The sequence below is a fragment of the Athene cunicularia genome (genome assembly GCF_003259725.1).
Source record: "Athene cunicularia isolate RWA chromosome 5 unlocalized genomic scaffold, athCun1 chr5_part1, whole genome shotgun sequence".
Classification (NCBI taxonomy): Eukaryota; Metazoa; Chordata; class Aves; order Strigiformes; family Strigidae; genus Athene; species Athene cunicularia.
In genome coordinates, this window is record NW_020799101.1 from 25,311,988 (window position 1) to 25,326,649 (window position 14,662).

Genomic DNA, 14,662 nt, shown 5'->3' on the forward strand with positions numbered 1-14,662 from the left:
TTGTTTGAGTCATCCCGTTATGCCAGTTTTCCTGATGCTCAATGGCTTCCAACTTCCCCTGTCTGTTGCCCATGCTGGGTGCATTGGTGTAGATGCACTTCAGTTGGGCTATTGATCCTGACACCTTTCTGGGCAGACAAGCCCCAAGTCCTATGTGACCATTCTCAGGTGCTTCTGTGGTTTCTAACACATCAAATCCCCTTGCATCTTTGCTGCTGTACTGATATCCATTCCCTGCCTCCACTGAGACAGCAGACCAAAGGACCTCACTAGCACACCATCCCTCAAACATCAGTGTGCTGCCCCAAGGCTTATCTCTAGTGAGCCTGGTTTTATCCCTTTCCCCTCTTCAAATCTAGTTTAAAGCTCTTTCAGTAAGCCCTGATAACTCCTGTGCAAAGATCCTTTTTCCCCTTTGAGACAGGTATACCCCATCTGTTTCCAGGAGGCCTGGTATCATGTAAAACAACCCATGATCGAAAAACCCAAAATTCTGCTGGTGACGCCAGGCTCAGAGACATGTATTGATCTGCTGACTCTTCCTGTTTCTTCCTTCATCATTCCCTGCAACTGGAAGGATAAAGAACATCACTTGTGCTCCTGATCCCTTAACCAGTTGTCTCAAGTCTCTCTTGATTGCCCTCAGACTTATTGTTGCAATTTCATCACTACCTACCTGAAAAATCAATAATGGATAATAATCTGAGGGCCGTATCAGGGTAGGAAGCTTTCTCTTTGTATCTTTAACCTGGACCCCAGGGAGGCTGCAGACTTCCCTAAGAAGTGGGTCAGGTCTGTGTATTGAGCCTTCTGTTCCATTCAGAAGAGTCTCATAGGAGAGTGGCCTGTCCTTTATTTTTCTTTATGGAAGCAGTTTTGATGCAAGGCGTATACAACAACATGACTGAGCCTTGCAGTGTCTATTTTGCAACTGGGATATCAGAAGTAACACCAGCAATTGTACCAAGCTAGGTCTGCTAACAAAGGTGATGACAAACTTCAGCCATCAAAAAAGTACCGGTATACCCCAAGCAGACTTGCCCAGCTCATGCAGCTAGGGCTTCTCAGCTACTTGGTCCCAAATCAACATTACACATGTACCCTGCTGAAACTGCCAATGACTGCAACACAGAGACATATTTAGAAGCACTCAGTCTGGAGTCAATCTTTACCTGCCCATGGGACGACTCTTCTTGTTTGCATCAAAGCGTGGCAGCTTCACACTCCCTGTAGCACACACTCTAGTCTTAGCAGGATTAAGGCTATTTTACCAAACAGACTCAATCTGCTTCTGTCTGTTAGTCCGGTTGGCTGTGACACTTAAGTGATATACACACTACATGAACACCTTGAAAAGCGAAGGGTAGCACGGTTCACTTGGCAGATCAGCCAGTCAGTGCAAAGCAGAAGACAGTGAGTAATAAAGTGTTACACCCTGAGCAACAGCTGAGAAAATGCCAAGTGCCATTGAGATTCACACAGCAGCAAGTACAGAGCTTTACAATTTTCAGGCATTCTTATACCAAAAGGCACCAACCCAATGACTCTTATTGCTAGATGTTTTTAAACTTCCTTCTTGAAGTTGGCCATGTGCCCTGGCTGTGATCAAAGCCAACTCTTCTACAAGGCTCCTGGTACTCTTCCAGCCAAGAACCTGGAGTGTAAAAAGTAATGTCAGAGAAGAGTATCCAAATACCTGCACCTCTTCTCCCCAATAATTTACTGACAATTCAGTTCTACATCCGCTCCAACACAAGGCTTTGCTTTGCTGCACCTATCTGACATTAGTCTGGTGGAATCTCCACTTTGTTCTTGAAAGCTATCTTGTCCTTCCTGTCAGGCGAGTACCCAAGAAGGCCAGAAGGATTCTTGGTACTCTGTAGCCATTATTGTTACCAAGAAGTGCCATTGGCTTGGTGCCTGTGCCACCCTTGAGTGTTCAGAGAAGCAGATTAGTGTGATTCTCCTACCTTTCTGTATGAGCTAGTGAGCAGAAGGAGGAATCAATGGGGTTAGGGTTACAAGCTACAGTCCCATAATCCGTGATCTGACTGCTGCCTTGGAGTCTCTGTAACAACAGCCACAAGTCACCATCCCAGAAAAGATGGGAGGCAAGTAGGGAGGGAAATGAAAAGAGGGGAAAATAAAAGAGGAATTAGCAAAAGGAAGAAACTAGTAAAATCACCAAAGCATGTGTCAGGCAGCTGTGCCATGTATAAAAGCTCCAGCACCTGCCTCGGTCAGAGCTCTCCACAAAGGCAGCACACAATGCCCAAGCCCAGTTGGATGTTCCCCTGACTGAGGCATCCATGTTAGCACAGAACACCAGGTTCATCCCACCTTCAGTTGGTCAAGCACCTGGGGTTGGTTGTTAAGCTTGAGAAATACCGAGGTGAGCCATGTGGAGGCTGAGTAGGGTGTCCATCATTACTTCTTCCCAGCATGACTCCCTCAGGGGGAAGGAGCTGCCAGTGAAGTTTTTGGCTTACTGAGATATGTTACCTCACACACATCCCTCTGGTTCTTACTGCAGTCAGTTCTGGAGGCTTTTAAGATTGTAGAAATGACACCTGTGCCACCTTTGCTCTGGTCTCAACACCCTCTCCACTCCAGCAGCAAGCTCTTACAATTGTATTTGTACTAAAAATGACTTACGCAGAAGCATACAATTCACTTGGTGAGAGAAGTGCCTGACAAAGGGAAAGGACCTTACTACTACTAGGCGTCATGTTCACTGCCAAAGGACCTTGATACTTCCTAGGCCTTCCACATACGTGTTATGAATTAACTCACAGTGCCACCAGCACCTCTCATTACAACCTGCTGCCCCAGGGCTTGTGGAGGATGGTTTGGCCTTACAATTCATCCTCTGCCTTTGACTTCAGCATTGTTATCAAGGGATACAAGCAGTTTGGTGTATATCACAACAGACTGGTCTTTACCCCAGCTCAGCTTAGCTAAGTGTGTTCCAGTTTGCCCCATTCATGCCAGGATTCTGGGAAAGCAGTTGTCTTCTAGCTTGGTCCCGTATACCATGATGCTCACCACTGCTAAAAGCAGCCAAAGTTGTAAGTCTCAGAGCGGGAAAACAAGCATGATTTCTTTTTAAGTTATGACAATGGCAGGTAGGGACTCCTTTACCCAAACTAGGTAAATTGTACAGTCTTTTCCCCCCTCATCTAGTCTAGAAGTGTATGTGCAAGAACTACTCAAGGCAGCATCAATCAATTCCCTTTACTTATCCTACCCTCTGCATTTGTGCTCAGATAGTTCAATAAAAATAAATAATAAATAAAAATAAAATTAAAATTAAAAAGCATGTATTTTGTAATTGAAAATCCACCTTCCTGGGCAGCCGGTTGGAGCAGAGCTGCTTCTTGGACCTTCTGGTCTCTCTCCAGATCAGACTGGTTAGATTATCTGGAGGAAGGCAGCACTGTCTTCTGAAAAGAACTGACTCGAGCCAGCAGAGAACTGAGCTTATGCACTTTGCTAGTCATGGTCGCTGATGGCTTCATGAACGTTGAGTGGACATCTCTCCTAATGTCCTAGAAGAGGAGCCCAGAGCAATAAGGAAAAGAGCCGCAAACAACCACCAGTCCCATCCCTTTCTCTGCAGAGAGACCTTCTAAGAGTATCCACTGCAAATAGTTCACCAGAGACCCTCTCCCACATGCAAACAGCTACATTTATTGCACAGCATGCCACAGGAACATCATGCCCTGAGCTCTGGTGCACACATATGAACTAGCAGCCTTGTCTGCAGCACTATGAAAAGTGTGGGGAGCCAGGCTGCTCAAGCCCTCGTTTGGGTTTTGCCACCTAGCTTCCTCCAGTCCCATACACTGAATCCCACTTGGCAGATGAGGGCAAGGAATAAGAGGAATAACCCACCTCCCTAGGGGCTAGGGGCCTGGAATAATAGTTATCCAGCTCTAAACAAGGGCAAAGCACTAGAGGGATCAGTGCATTGTTAGGGGAGAGGAGTGAGCACAGTGCTGCCCTACATCTGTCCCTAGACAGTATGAAGATGTGTGAAGCCCTGCAGACTCCCAGAGCCTACAGATTCTGCCTGACATTAACAGTAAGCAAACAGAGGGCCCAGCAGCAGACAGAGCTGGGATTACAGCCACCTGTCTGAAAATGCCAACAAGGAGCTTCTCCACAGACTGGGCAAGAAGTGGTGGGATAAGAGAAACATAGCTGCAATTCTAACTCAGAAAGGGTCAGCCTCATTCCTAGAAAGAAGAGAGGTTGTGTGTTGACCTGAGCTAATAGCAGGGGCACAGCAGAGATGAAGGAGGGATTTACTCACTGTCTGTTCATTATCCAAATTGGCTTGCTGTCTTCGGAGATCAGCCTTAATGAATGCTGGGACAGAGGGAGGAAGAGAGATGTAAAGGCAGTTAAGTCACCATGCAGAATCCAAATCAATTTCTCCAGGACTCAAAGGGGCAGCAGAGGCCCCAGAGGAGACAGGAATGTTACAGTGAGCAACAGAAACCACTCTCCTGGATGACGGAGCAAGCACTTCTGAAACAGTCAGGATAGAGACTCATTGCAGCATGTAGAAGGTGCATCTTTGAGACCCCAGCCAGCAACCAGGGCAAGAAGTCTTGGATCTTCTTTGTAACACAAACCAGATGCTTAAAGAAGCACAGCAGCATTGCTATGGCTCTACTGTGTGGGTCCTGCCCTCTCCTGCAGGCACCACTACACTTCAAAGTCATTCAGTTCACATCCCAAGCCCAAGGGGAAGAGTCACAGCAGAGGAACACTGAAAAATTTAATTACCTGTCATAATGGTCCCCAGGAACAGAAAGGAACAAAGAAAAAGGTTTCCTGCCTTCGTCTCAAAGTGATCGATGATTTGCCCTTGGCCGATAGTGAAGGCAATACCAAAAATCTAAAACCAAAAGCAATGTCAAACTGTGCTATTATTATAAAGCAGCCTCTATAGCTTCCCAGCTTTACCAAAGTATCAGAGCATACATAGCCAGCCAAGCTGTTGGCCTAGCAAGGCTGGAGTTTGGTTATAAACACATCCAGAGACACCTCCTTGCAGCTGATGGAAAGACAGGTAAACCTTAATGCTGGAATGCCTTCTCTCACTGGAGAAGAGCGAGGTCCTAGGCTGTTAGGATCAGTGTTGGAAAATGCAAGGATGACTGGCATCCTGATGCATTTTCCTAAGCAGAAATAGAATGGGTGCTACTAGAGAAATGCCATCATTCAAAAAGCCAGGTCCTGGGGTGCTTATATCTGTAGAATATTACAATAATCCTGGACAAGAAATAGGAGTCAAGGCTGGGAACTACAGTTTAATCGCTCTCCCTATAAAGAGACAGGCAAAGAGAAAACAGCACACCTACCTGTGCTGACACATTAAGGAGCCCTGATGATATTCCTTCTGATTCTGGGTATGTCAATTCTGCAGCAAACTCAAAGCCCAGGGGAAGGTACCCTGTCATGAAAAACCTGTAAAGACACACACAGAAAGGAAAACTTAGCAACCACCAGAAGGACTGAAGAGGCACAGTATAAGTCTATGTCCCTTTTGGGATGCTTCACTGACTGCACAGGATGTCTCTCCTAGTATTGTCACAGCCCAGGCAGCTGACTCCCTCACCATGGCACAGTTCTTCCCCCTACCCAGAAAAACCTTTGCCCACAGCCTCAAGGCAAGACAGCAGGGAGCTGCCAGTTGCTACAAAAATGAGGCATTAAAAGCAGCGTCTCCCACAAATAACTGTAAGGGGCATCATCCCCAGTACAAACAGCCACCCAGGTCTGCACACTTTTCATTCCTGTCCACTGGTCATCTACAGGGCTGTGGTACCACTCACTTCCCAAACGCTTTCACTTATTACCTGGAACATTTAAGGCAGCTACAGCTAAGCAGGGCCATGCTAATGTCCCTGATTCTAATGAAACACAAGAGATGGGAAGACCAGATCATTTTGTACTTAAACCACACAGGAGCCACACACAGGCCATGGCTCTCCCCAGTCCCTCCTGCACCATGAGCTCTGTGTCCCAGCTCATTCCCTAGCAGCTCACCTGTAGAGGAAAGCAGCCTGCACATGAACTTACCCAAGCATGCCTGCAGTCAGAAAGACCACCCAGAGGTGCCCTAGGCTCAGAGTGAAGGTATAGGTGATCATTCCCACCAGAGTCATGGTATAGACGACTAGTGTTGTCTGTCTGCAAGGAAAAGCAGAGTCAGGGTTTTATTTAATGCAGTCCTCCTATTCTTTTCATCCACAGATCTTGGTATAGCTTGCAGCACATGGTTAAGAAAAAAAAAAGTTGCACAGCTAATTTGACACCCTTACCCCAGACAGAGGAACTGGACTGACAGAGAGCACAGGAGAGTCTGCACACAGAGCAGGGCAGCAGAAGCAAAAACAAGACCTAGTAGTTTTCACATCCCTACCTCATGACCAGGAGCTTTGCTCCCTGTGGAGTCAGAGCATCACATATATAAGGAGGCACCTATGAGGCAGCCAAGAAGCTCAGATACTGCCATGGGTTGACAGATCATGTACTATACACGCCTCTTGAGGGGGAGAACAAGAGCCAAATAAAGAGATCATTAATCTTTCTTGGGCACCCCTGTACTATAACCAGTTGGACATGCTTACTTATAAGCAAGAGCACTCCCAAGCAGGAAAGCAAAGGGAAGAAGTGACAACACTGCTACAGTGTTATGGGCCTGTATTTTTCAGTACTATCCAAAACCCCTTTCATTGCTGCTTCTTTCTGTGTTTAAATTGCATACTGTACTTGGAGGTGACATTCAAGCCAGGCTGCCCTCACAGTCTCACCCTCAAGCCATGGGAGCATTTAGCAGGGCTAATGCCAGTTCCACAGCCAATAGCGGCTGAGCTACAACTTCTGGTATCTGGGCAGAGGGGACAAAGGGACTCCATGCCCAGGAGGCAGGCCAGGCAGAACCTGGGAACAGCCAGACCTGCAGCAGCCCAGGCCAGCTTCACCAGAACTGAAACATTAGCAATTGTCATCCCTGACTAGACACCAAGGAAACCCTTCTCGCATCCAAAAACCAAGGCTCTTTCTAAAACAGGAGGTAGCAAGTAGCCTTTCACAGTACATGGTTTTGGGAAGAAAGGAAAGAAGGAGAGGTAAACCCTTTACCTGATTAAAATTCCACCAGGATCATGAAAGCAGAACAGTTACCAGAGTGACAAAATCTTTTGGCCATTATCTTTTAGGAAGAAGTTAAATGTATAACCACAAGCTACTTGTGTACTTTCTACCAAATTTTAATCCATTAAAGAATGAGTTTGGTATCAGTTCCTAGAATTCTACTAGAGGAACTAAACCTCAAACTATCTTCACTTTTTTTTCCTTTTTAATGCAAATTACCACTGTCAAAATCCAACCCCAAACGGGCGGCCAGTATTATATGGTCAATACACAGTTCTGTCTTCCCTCACTGCTGCAATGACTGAAGTCAGTGGGGGTCATGCTTATATGTCAATTCAGACTTGAGAAGCTAATTTCAGACGTCAACTATTGATCCATGCATACAAAGGTTCACCAGACTCATTTAATGTATTGAAAGTCTAAACAACATTTTGCCGTGACAAGCAATTTTATTTCGTATCAAAGGGGTAGGCAAATCCCTTAACCTCCAGTGCTATATCATTTCTAGAATATGTTCTTTCCAATGCTTTCATGGGGGAAAAAAGAAGTCATCTGTGAAAGCAGCACAAAGGGGCTGCTTGCTTCTGCTACAACCCATTTTAGAGGGATGCTACATGGTCAGCACAAAGCCTGGAGGCTGCAGAAAAAGACCTGAAAGACTGACAGAAAGCAGCCCCAGAAAGTGAAAGAGAAGCAGATAAAAGCCTTTTTCTGCTCAGTACAGGTTCCTCAGATATCTCCCATGAGTTCTTATGCCTCCCATCCCTTGATAGGCAGCCATGGAGGAAAAGTGTTGACTAGGAAAGGGGCTCATGGTTAGATTTACAGTTCCCTTGTCTGCATGGACCAAGTTTGAACTGGTGCTCCTTCCATAAACAGAATTCTCCAAACTACACAGCAGGTAGTGCTAAAATACAGTGCAAGCCTCCAAGAAGTGGCTGTGGCCCTAAGAAGCTTAGTCTCTGCCAGCAGAGACACTTGGCACATGGGGTTTGTTTTATTTTTTTTTCTCCCCACAGCCAGTTTTGGTCTTAGGGCAGAGCTCTTAGGATGTTCAAGTATCCTAAGTAGTTCATATCTGATTCATTCTGTCATGACAGTTGCCAACAGCTGCACTTGGCTCTCATCTCCAGGCAAAGGTGATGAATGACTTAGTGGCCAGATGTGGTCAGGACTTTGTTTCACACTGATGCTATGTCATTAGTCAAGCTGCAAGAAAGAAGTTCCCAGAACATGCAGCCCCCCCACTGAGAACCAGAGCAGGCAGGCTCATAGAAGCAGTCAGGTCTTGAAGGTGTTTTCCATTGAAACTGCAGAACTAAGCGGGGGACAAAATGGAGAAAACTGATCTTGCCATGGGTACCTTATCTACCACACATTAGCTGGCTCTAGGAGAATATGAGCCTTCCTCACTGACCTCCCTGAATCAATGGGCTCCAGCAGGACAAAGTGAATCGACAGACCCTTGTGAAAGAACAAGACCTCAGGCTTAAGTGATGTGGAAATCACACACCAGGAAGTACCCTGAAGTCACGCACTGAGCAGCTGCCTGCTCATCACAGTCCCTAACTGGGACTTGAACAGACAGCCCTGAATGCAACTCTTGCTGCAGGAAACAGCTGCAGCACACAAGCAGACTTCTGCTAAAAGAGAATTTAGCAAGACACTGCTCCTCTGAGCATACCACTGACAACAAAAAGAGTGAGATTTAGGACCCAGAAGTCCAAGCAAGACCCAGCATTTTGAAAAGGGTTTGAGACACAGGTAGGCACTGGGGAAACAAAGAAACCCTGGAGAAAGACATCAAGGCAGGGCATTTCTCAGGAAGTGGCCTTCGTCATCAATGTTCACTAGAGGACAAGAAGAATGCTGTGTGGACCATGGGGCACCAGAGCATGGAAGAATGCCCAGTTTTGCTTGATAGGCCTCTTATAGCCATAAATATCTTATGGGAGAGATAAAAGCACAAAGGAAGGAGGAGAAGCAGATTCACAGAGGATATCTGCACAGCATTCTAGTGGTTTTAGCAACCTGTTCCCATCCATGGTGTCCCTACAGGGACTGATAATTATGGTTGTCTGGAACAGGTACTGTCAGTCTCCTTAACAGGCTGGGTGGTGCAGTGAGTGCAGGCTGGAAGTTACACATCCTGCTACATCATCTTAGGACAACTGAGGTACACCTACCTCTGTGCTCTGGGGTGTGGGAAAGAAGCCAAGCACACTGATGTGGAAGCAGTGTTACAAAGGCACCAGCTGCCAAGCCTCTATAGCAGAGCCAGAGGGAGATCTGTGAAGGAGCTGATACATGTCACTTAAGTGAACCTAAGCTGCCCTGACATTCATCTGCCCTCCCAGCCACATTCCCTACTCTTCTGAAGAGGCAGATTAAAGAGCTCACACAAGGGACTGTGAGAAGAGAGAGACCTTTAGGAAAAAAGCCAGCCAGGGCCAGCAACAGCAGGGAACAGGTCTGAAATGGAGAGCACAACTTCTGCTGTTCAGCCAGATACAGAGGGAGGAAGCCCCAGAGTAAGGAACAGGCATGACCCAGCCCTTGTCCAGCAGTGTCTCCCAAAGTCGCTTGGACAAGGAAAGCCAAAAGGGACAGAATCAGACTCACAGGGGATCGGAGCTGTGAAAACACTAGTCAAGCAACATCTGAAGCAATGAATAAACAAGGGGCAGCAGCAGGGGGAGGCTTCAGGCATGTGCCACAGCTTTAGCTGCTCACTGGGATGTTGTGTGCAGCACTAGAGCACTCTGCTGTACAGACTGGGATGACAAGTGGCCTCCACAGGCTTTGCCATGAGGACAGCACATTTCAGGTTGCACAAGACCCTGAACAAAGACTCCCAGAAGAATCTTACTGCTGAAGTCACTGAGGTGTCAGATGTCAGAGAAGGGCTGGTTCAGTTTTCACCACCCCCTCATACTTCAGCACTCAGTTTTATGCCACTTTCTTCCTGTATACAAGGCACAAAAAAGGATAGCCTTGGTAAATTATTTATGTAAGACATACGGCAGGACAGGGTGAAGGTATCCACTACTTAAGAACTAACCTGGAAAAGGCCTACAACAAGATGACCCAAATTACAAGCCAGGCTAGGCTGAGAGAGCATTCACCTTTCAATGGAAGTGACCCAAGCACCCCATTCTCCAATATCAAAGTCTTCCTCCCTCCCTCAAAATTTTAACACACTTTGGGCCTGTACAGACCTAAGTTTAAAACATCACTTGGGGTTCTCTGCCTAGTCAATGGAGAGAGATGGATATATCTGACATTTTGCCTTACAGAGATGCAGTGATGACAGTGGAGAATGCTGTCTGGAACCAGATGGACCTGAGACCATGTGAACACTGTCCTTAAAAGCAAAGAAGGGCCAAAGACAAATGCTGATTAACCCAGTCCCTGATTCTGAATCAGACTCCCCTACAAATACCAATACACCCAGCAGTCTCCAGGTGTCACAACCCCATCACTCCTCTGAGCCAGGAACCTGAAGGATGTACATAGAGCTCTGTTTAACTTGATGTCAAAACATGTTCTTTCAAGGAGGTGGGCTGTTCTCAACAATCCATCCCATCAGAGGCAGCCCCAGTTCTAAGACCCCTCACTCATCACAACATAACTTGCATATTTGTATAGGCCAAATCTGCACCTACTAATTCCAAAAAGAAGAACAGCACAGGGGCTTCTGCAAGGACTTGCCTACCAAATAACAGCAAGAATGCAAGGCCATTTGGTGCCTGAGCATGACAGATGGGGAAAGCCTGACTTAGCACAGCCTCACCCTTTCAAGGAACTGCTGATGGGACAGTAAAGTTCAAACACGCATGTAGAGCTCTACAATTCCTTCTGTTATTAACCTCCCCCTACTCCCCTCAATCACAGCTGGATCCCATTCATTTGCTTCCCACTCTCTTCAAGCTGACTAAAAAAAGGACTTGACATCTTTCCTTCCTGATTTTCATGTGCTTACCATTTCATTCCTGACACTATCTGAGCAGCAGAGGGAAGGGGGAGGGTACCTACCTAGAACATCTGGCATCTTGACAGTTTTTTTAAATAGACTTTTAAATGGGGATAAATAAAGACTCTGTAGCACTCAAAAATTTTGCTAGTTCCACAGAAATCCACTCTGTGGGCTGCAACGGAGAACAAATTCTTAGCAGTGTTTTTCCTCACCTATATGGCTCTATCTATCCCCAGATAGTCCCTGGGGTCTGTAGGATAAATTTCATGGGTGGCATAACCCTTTTTTTATGCACTCTTAGCCAGCTCTGCCCACCTACACAAGGTGGGCAAGCAGGGGCCATGGAACTAATCCAGGATACATTTTTTTACCCCTCTCCCATTCTGCCAAATTTCAAGTCTCAGCTCTACCCAGTGAGCCACAAAGCTCTTCACCCTTCGTGCTGCAACTTAGCTCCACCTAGGGAGAATCAAGAAGACCATCCTCCCTAGCAGTACCAGTTGAGGCTACCTTACCACTAGCCCTGAGCTGGAAAGAGACACAAGTACCCACAATGAGAACATGGTTTTCTGGCCCAAGATAGCAGGTAGGATAGTGGCAGTGGGTCTCCCCCATGTGAAAGCTGCTGCAAGGAAAAGAGCTCCAAAGTTGCCTTCAGCTCGTCACCAGCACGTCACCAGTAAAGCCCCCCTGTCACCCAATCTGCTCAGAAACAAATTATAGCACAGTTCACAGAATCACAGAATCATCTAGGTTGGAAAAGACCTTGAAGATCATCCAGCCCAACCAGTAACCTAACACTGACAGTTCCCAACTACACCATATCCCTCAGCGCTATGTCAACCCGACTCTTGAACACTTCAGGGATGGGGACTCTACCACTACCTTGGGCAGCCCATTCCAACACCTAACAACCTGTTCTGTAAATAAATGCTTCCTAATAGCCAGTATAAACCTTCCCTGGTGCAACTTGAGGCCATTACCTCTTGTTCTATCACCTGTTATTGGTTAAAGAGACTCATCCCCAACTCTCTGCACCCTCCTTTCAGGTAGCTGTAGAGGGTGATGAGGTCTCCCCTCAGCCTCCTCTTCTCCAGACTAAACACCCCCAGTTCCCTCAGCCGCTCCCCGTACGACCTGTGCTCCAGACCCTGCACCAGCTTCGTTGCCCTTCTCTGGACACGCTCGAGTCATTCAATGTCCTTTTTGTAGTGAGGGGCCCAAAACTGAACACAGTAATTGAGGTGAGACCTCACCAGTACCAAGTACATGGGTAGGATCACTTCCCTGTCCCTGCTGGCCACGCTGTTTCTGACGCAAGCCAGTTCTCAAAGCCAGGAGGGAAACTGAAAAGCTGATTACACTGACCCCAACATAAGACAGGAGAGGCACTCACCACTCCCTGGGACACCCTACAGAGGTCTGTCAGTGACACCTGAGTTCCTGAGGACTGGGAGCTACAAGACATACAAGCTTAGCTGTCCCTTTGCAGATGACAGGGTATGCTGGCCAGATGTGCCTTCCCAACCCATCAGGCAGCAAACACAGAAGCATCGACCCATAGCCCCAATATGCTTTATGCCTACCCTAAACACAGCAACATGCCCTCACACAGTGCCTCTGGGCACTGGGTTCAATGTGCTGTTTATTAAGCCAAAGATTCACAGAAGCTGGTTTGTAAGGGCTGAGAAATGGTCTAGTACAGTCTTGATTCTGCTTGTTCCAAGAACTCTCATCCCTGACAAAGCAACTGCTGGGCCATCTCATCCTCTCCCTGTGGCTCCCTAGGGACCATTAGAACCAGACCTTATATGGGCCCAGTGCAGACTAATGCACAGCTCCAAGCTTCCCTTTAGACTAACTGGATTTTGAAGAACTGCTTTTTTTTTTCTACAAACCCTTCCAATGATTCAGTCCCTGGACTGCTGAATTGCAACTGCACAGGGTTGCTCCTTGCACAGTATGGGGGGAGAGCAGAGGCAAACAAGGGACTTACTTGTAGGTTTTGCTTCTGTCCAACCAGATGCCGGAGATCAGAGCCCCAACCATCCCCGACAGTATAATGGTGAGTCCAATCCTGCCAGCATTCACCTCTTTCCCCTGTGATGAGATACACACACACTCAGACAAATGCAGGAGCCAAGTCATAGCCAACAAGAAGCAAGAGAGAGGGAGAGACACCAAAGTTAGTGTTCTATACATGTCTTCTGCTAGGAACACACTAACAAGAACTAGCCTTTGCAAGAACACTTCTGGGTCCACTATGAGCCAATGCATTCTGGTCCATGAAGAAAAGTGGTTTGGCACTTCTCTCTGAGCCAGCCCAGAGAAAAAGGTGAGCACTGGCCAGCATGAACAGACATTCTCAGAGGAGTCAGCATAAACCCTATGAAGTTTGCTGTCTGCTGTTAAGATTTGGGACAGATAGACCAGGAAACATTGGGACCCACTATAAGGCAGCACTGAAAGGAGCTCTCTGGCACACAGACCCAACAGTAGCTCAGCTACTGAAGCACCCTACCCTTCTGCCACCTGAGCACAAGTGTGGGCAGCCTCCCTGTACAGATGTTCCAGTAGAAATCCTTGTCAGGAACAGGGTGAAGGCAATTGCTGGAAGACTTTCTCAGAAGAAAAAGCTGTCATTAAGGGTGTAAAGGAGCTGTCTTTGCTAGAGCTTGCCAGCTTTTGCATGGGATGCTGTAAAGAACTAAATGAACCAATGCACTTCTGGCTGGCTCTGGCACAAGTTGGCTGGCTAGGAGAAGTGTTGTGGTGTGGCATTGCCTTTCTCACAGACTCTCCTTTGGCAGCCAGAGCTAGACAACAAGCATCAGAGGGCCAAGAGGGTTGGATGTACTTACTGGGTAGTGATGGATCACCATACGGTTCAGCAGAGTGGACAGGGCGTAGAAGCAACCTGTATTCAGACCTGAGAGGGGGATAAAAATACAGCACATTCAGAGCCTGCTACTCTTCTGCTGGGTAACAAAAGGGTGAAAATGCAGAGAGAGATCTTTGGGAGCAGAGATCCACAACAAGGCTGCCAGGTCTCAGGAGAGCCAGCTGGACTGGCCAGACATATGTTGCTGAAAAATATGCAGACAAGGACAGCCAGATCTCAGCATGCAGGAAGAAGCACCCTGAAGTTTCAGGACAGTTCTTACCTTAGCATGTAGAGAAAGGGCTGCACACATTTCTGGTACTGAAAGGTCTTACAAACCCCTCATACGGTCTCAACCCTCCCTCCCAGCCTGATCCATCTCTATCATTGGAGATTTCTCCTCCCCCCAGCCAAGGTAAAAATACTAGAAAAGCACCTGCCTTAACATCACACCTCTAAAAAAGACCTGGGATTCAATTAACACCAGTGCCATTGACCTGTATGGTTTCCTCCCAGGGAAGAGCCTGATAGCACCCTCCCTGCTATCCAGTAAAAAACATCCTCTCCAAGCCAAGAAACACCAGAAGGCAAGTAGGAGCAGAGATGATGGTAAAGCACAGACAGCACTTCCCCCA

The 14,662-nt window shown here is 47.1% G+C and overlaps 1 protein-coding gene across 3 annotated transcripts in view; it reads right to left on the reverse strand.

Moving 5' to 3' along the window:
• The window catches only part of FLVCR2 (feline leukemia virus subgroup C cellular receptor family member 2), a 38,891-nt gene that overhangs the window by 8,082 nt on the left and 16,147 nt on the right, over nt 1-14,662 (reverse strand). For 2 of the 3 annotated variants that reach the window (XR_003398496.1, XM_026849615.1), the window contains exons 4-9: nt 14,008-14,075; nt 13,143-13,246; nt 6,094-6,204; nt 5,373-5,478; nt 4,795-4,906; nt 4,316-4,371 (exon numbers count right to left, since the gene is read on the reverse strand). Coding sequence is in view for 2 of the 3 variants with exons in the window: in XM_026849615.1 (XP_026705416.1) it covers nt 4,316-4,371; nt 4,795-4,906; nt 5,373-5,478; nt 6,094-6,204; nt 13,143-13,246; nt 14,008-14,075 (557 nt within the window). In the remaining variant the exon portion in view is untranslated. Of the gene's footprint in view, nt 1-1,970; nt 2,069-4,315; nt 4,372-4,794; nt 4,907-5,372; nt 5,479-6,093; nt 6,205-13,142; nt 13,247-14,007; nt 14,076-14,662 lie in introns of all 3 variants that reach the window. The other variant, XM_026849614.1, reaches the window with a different exon arrangement.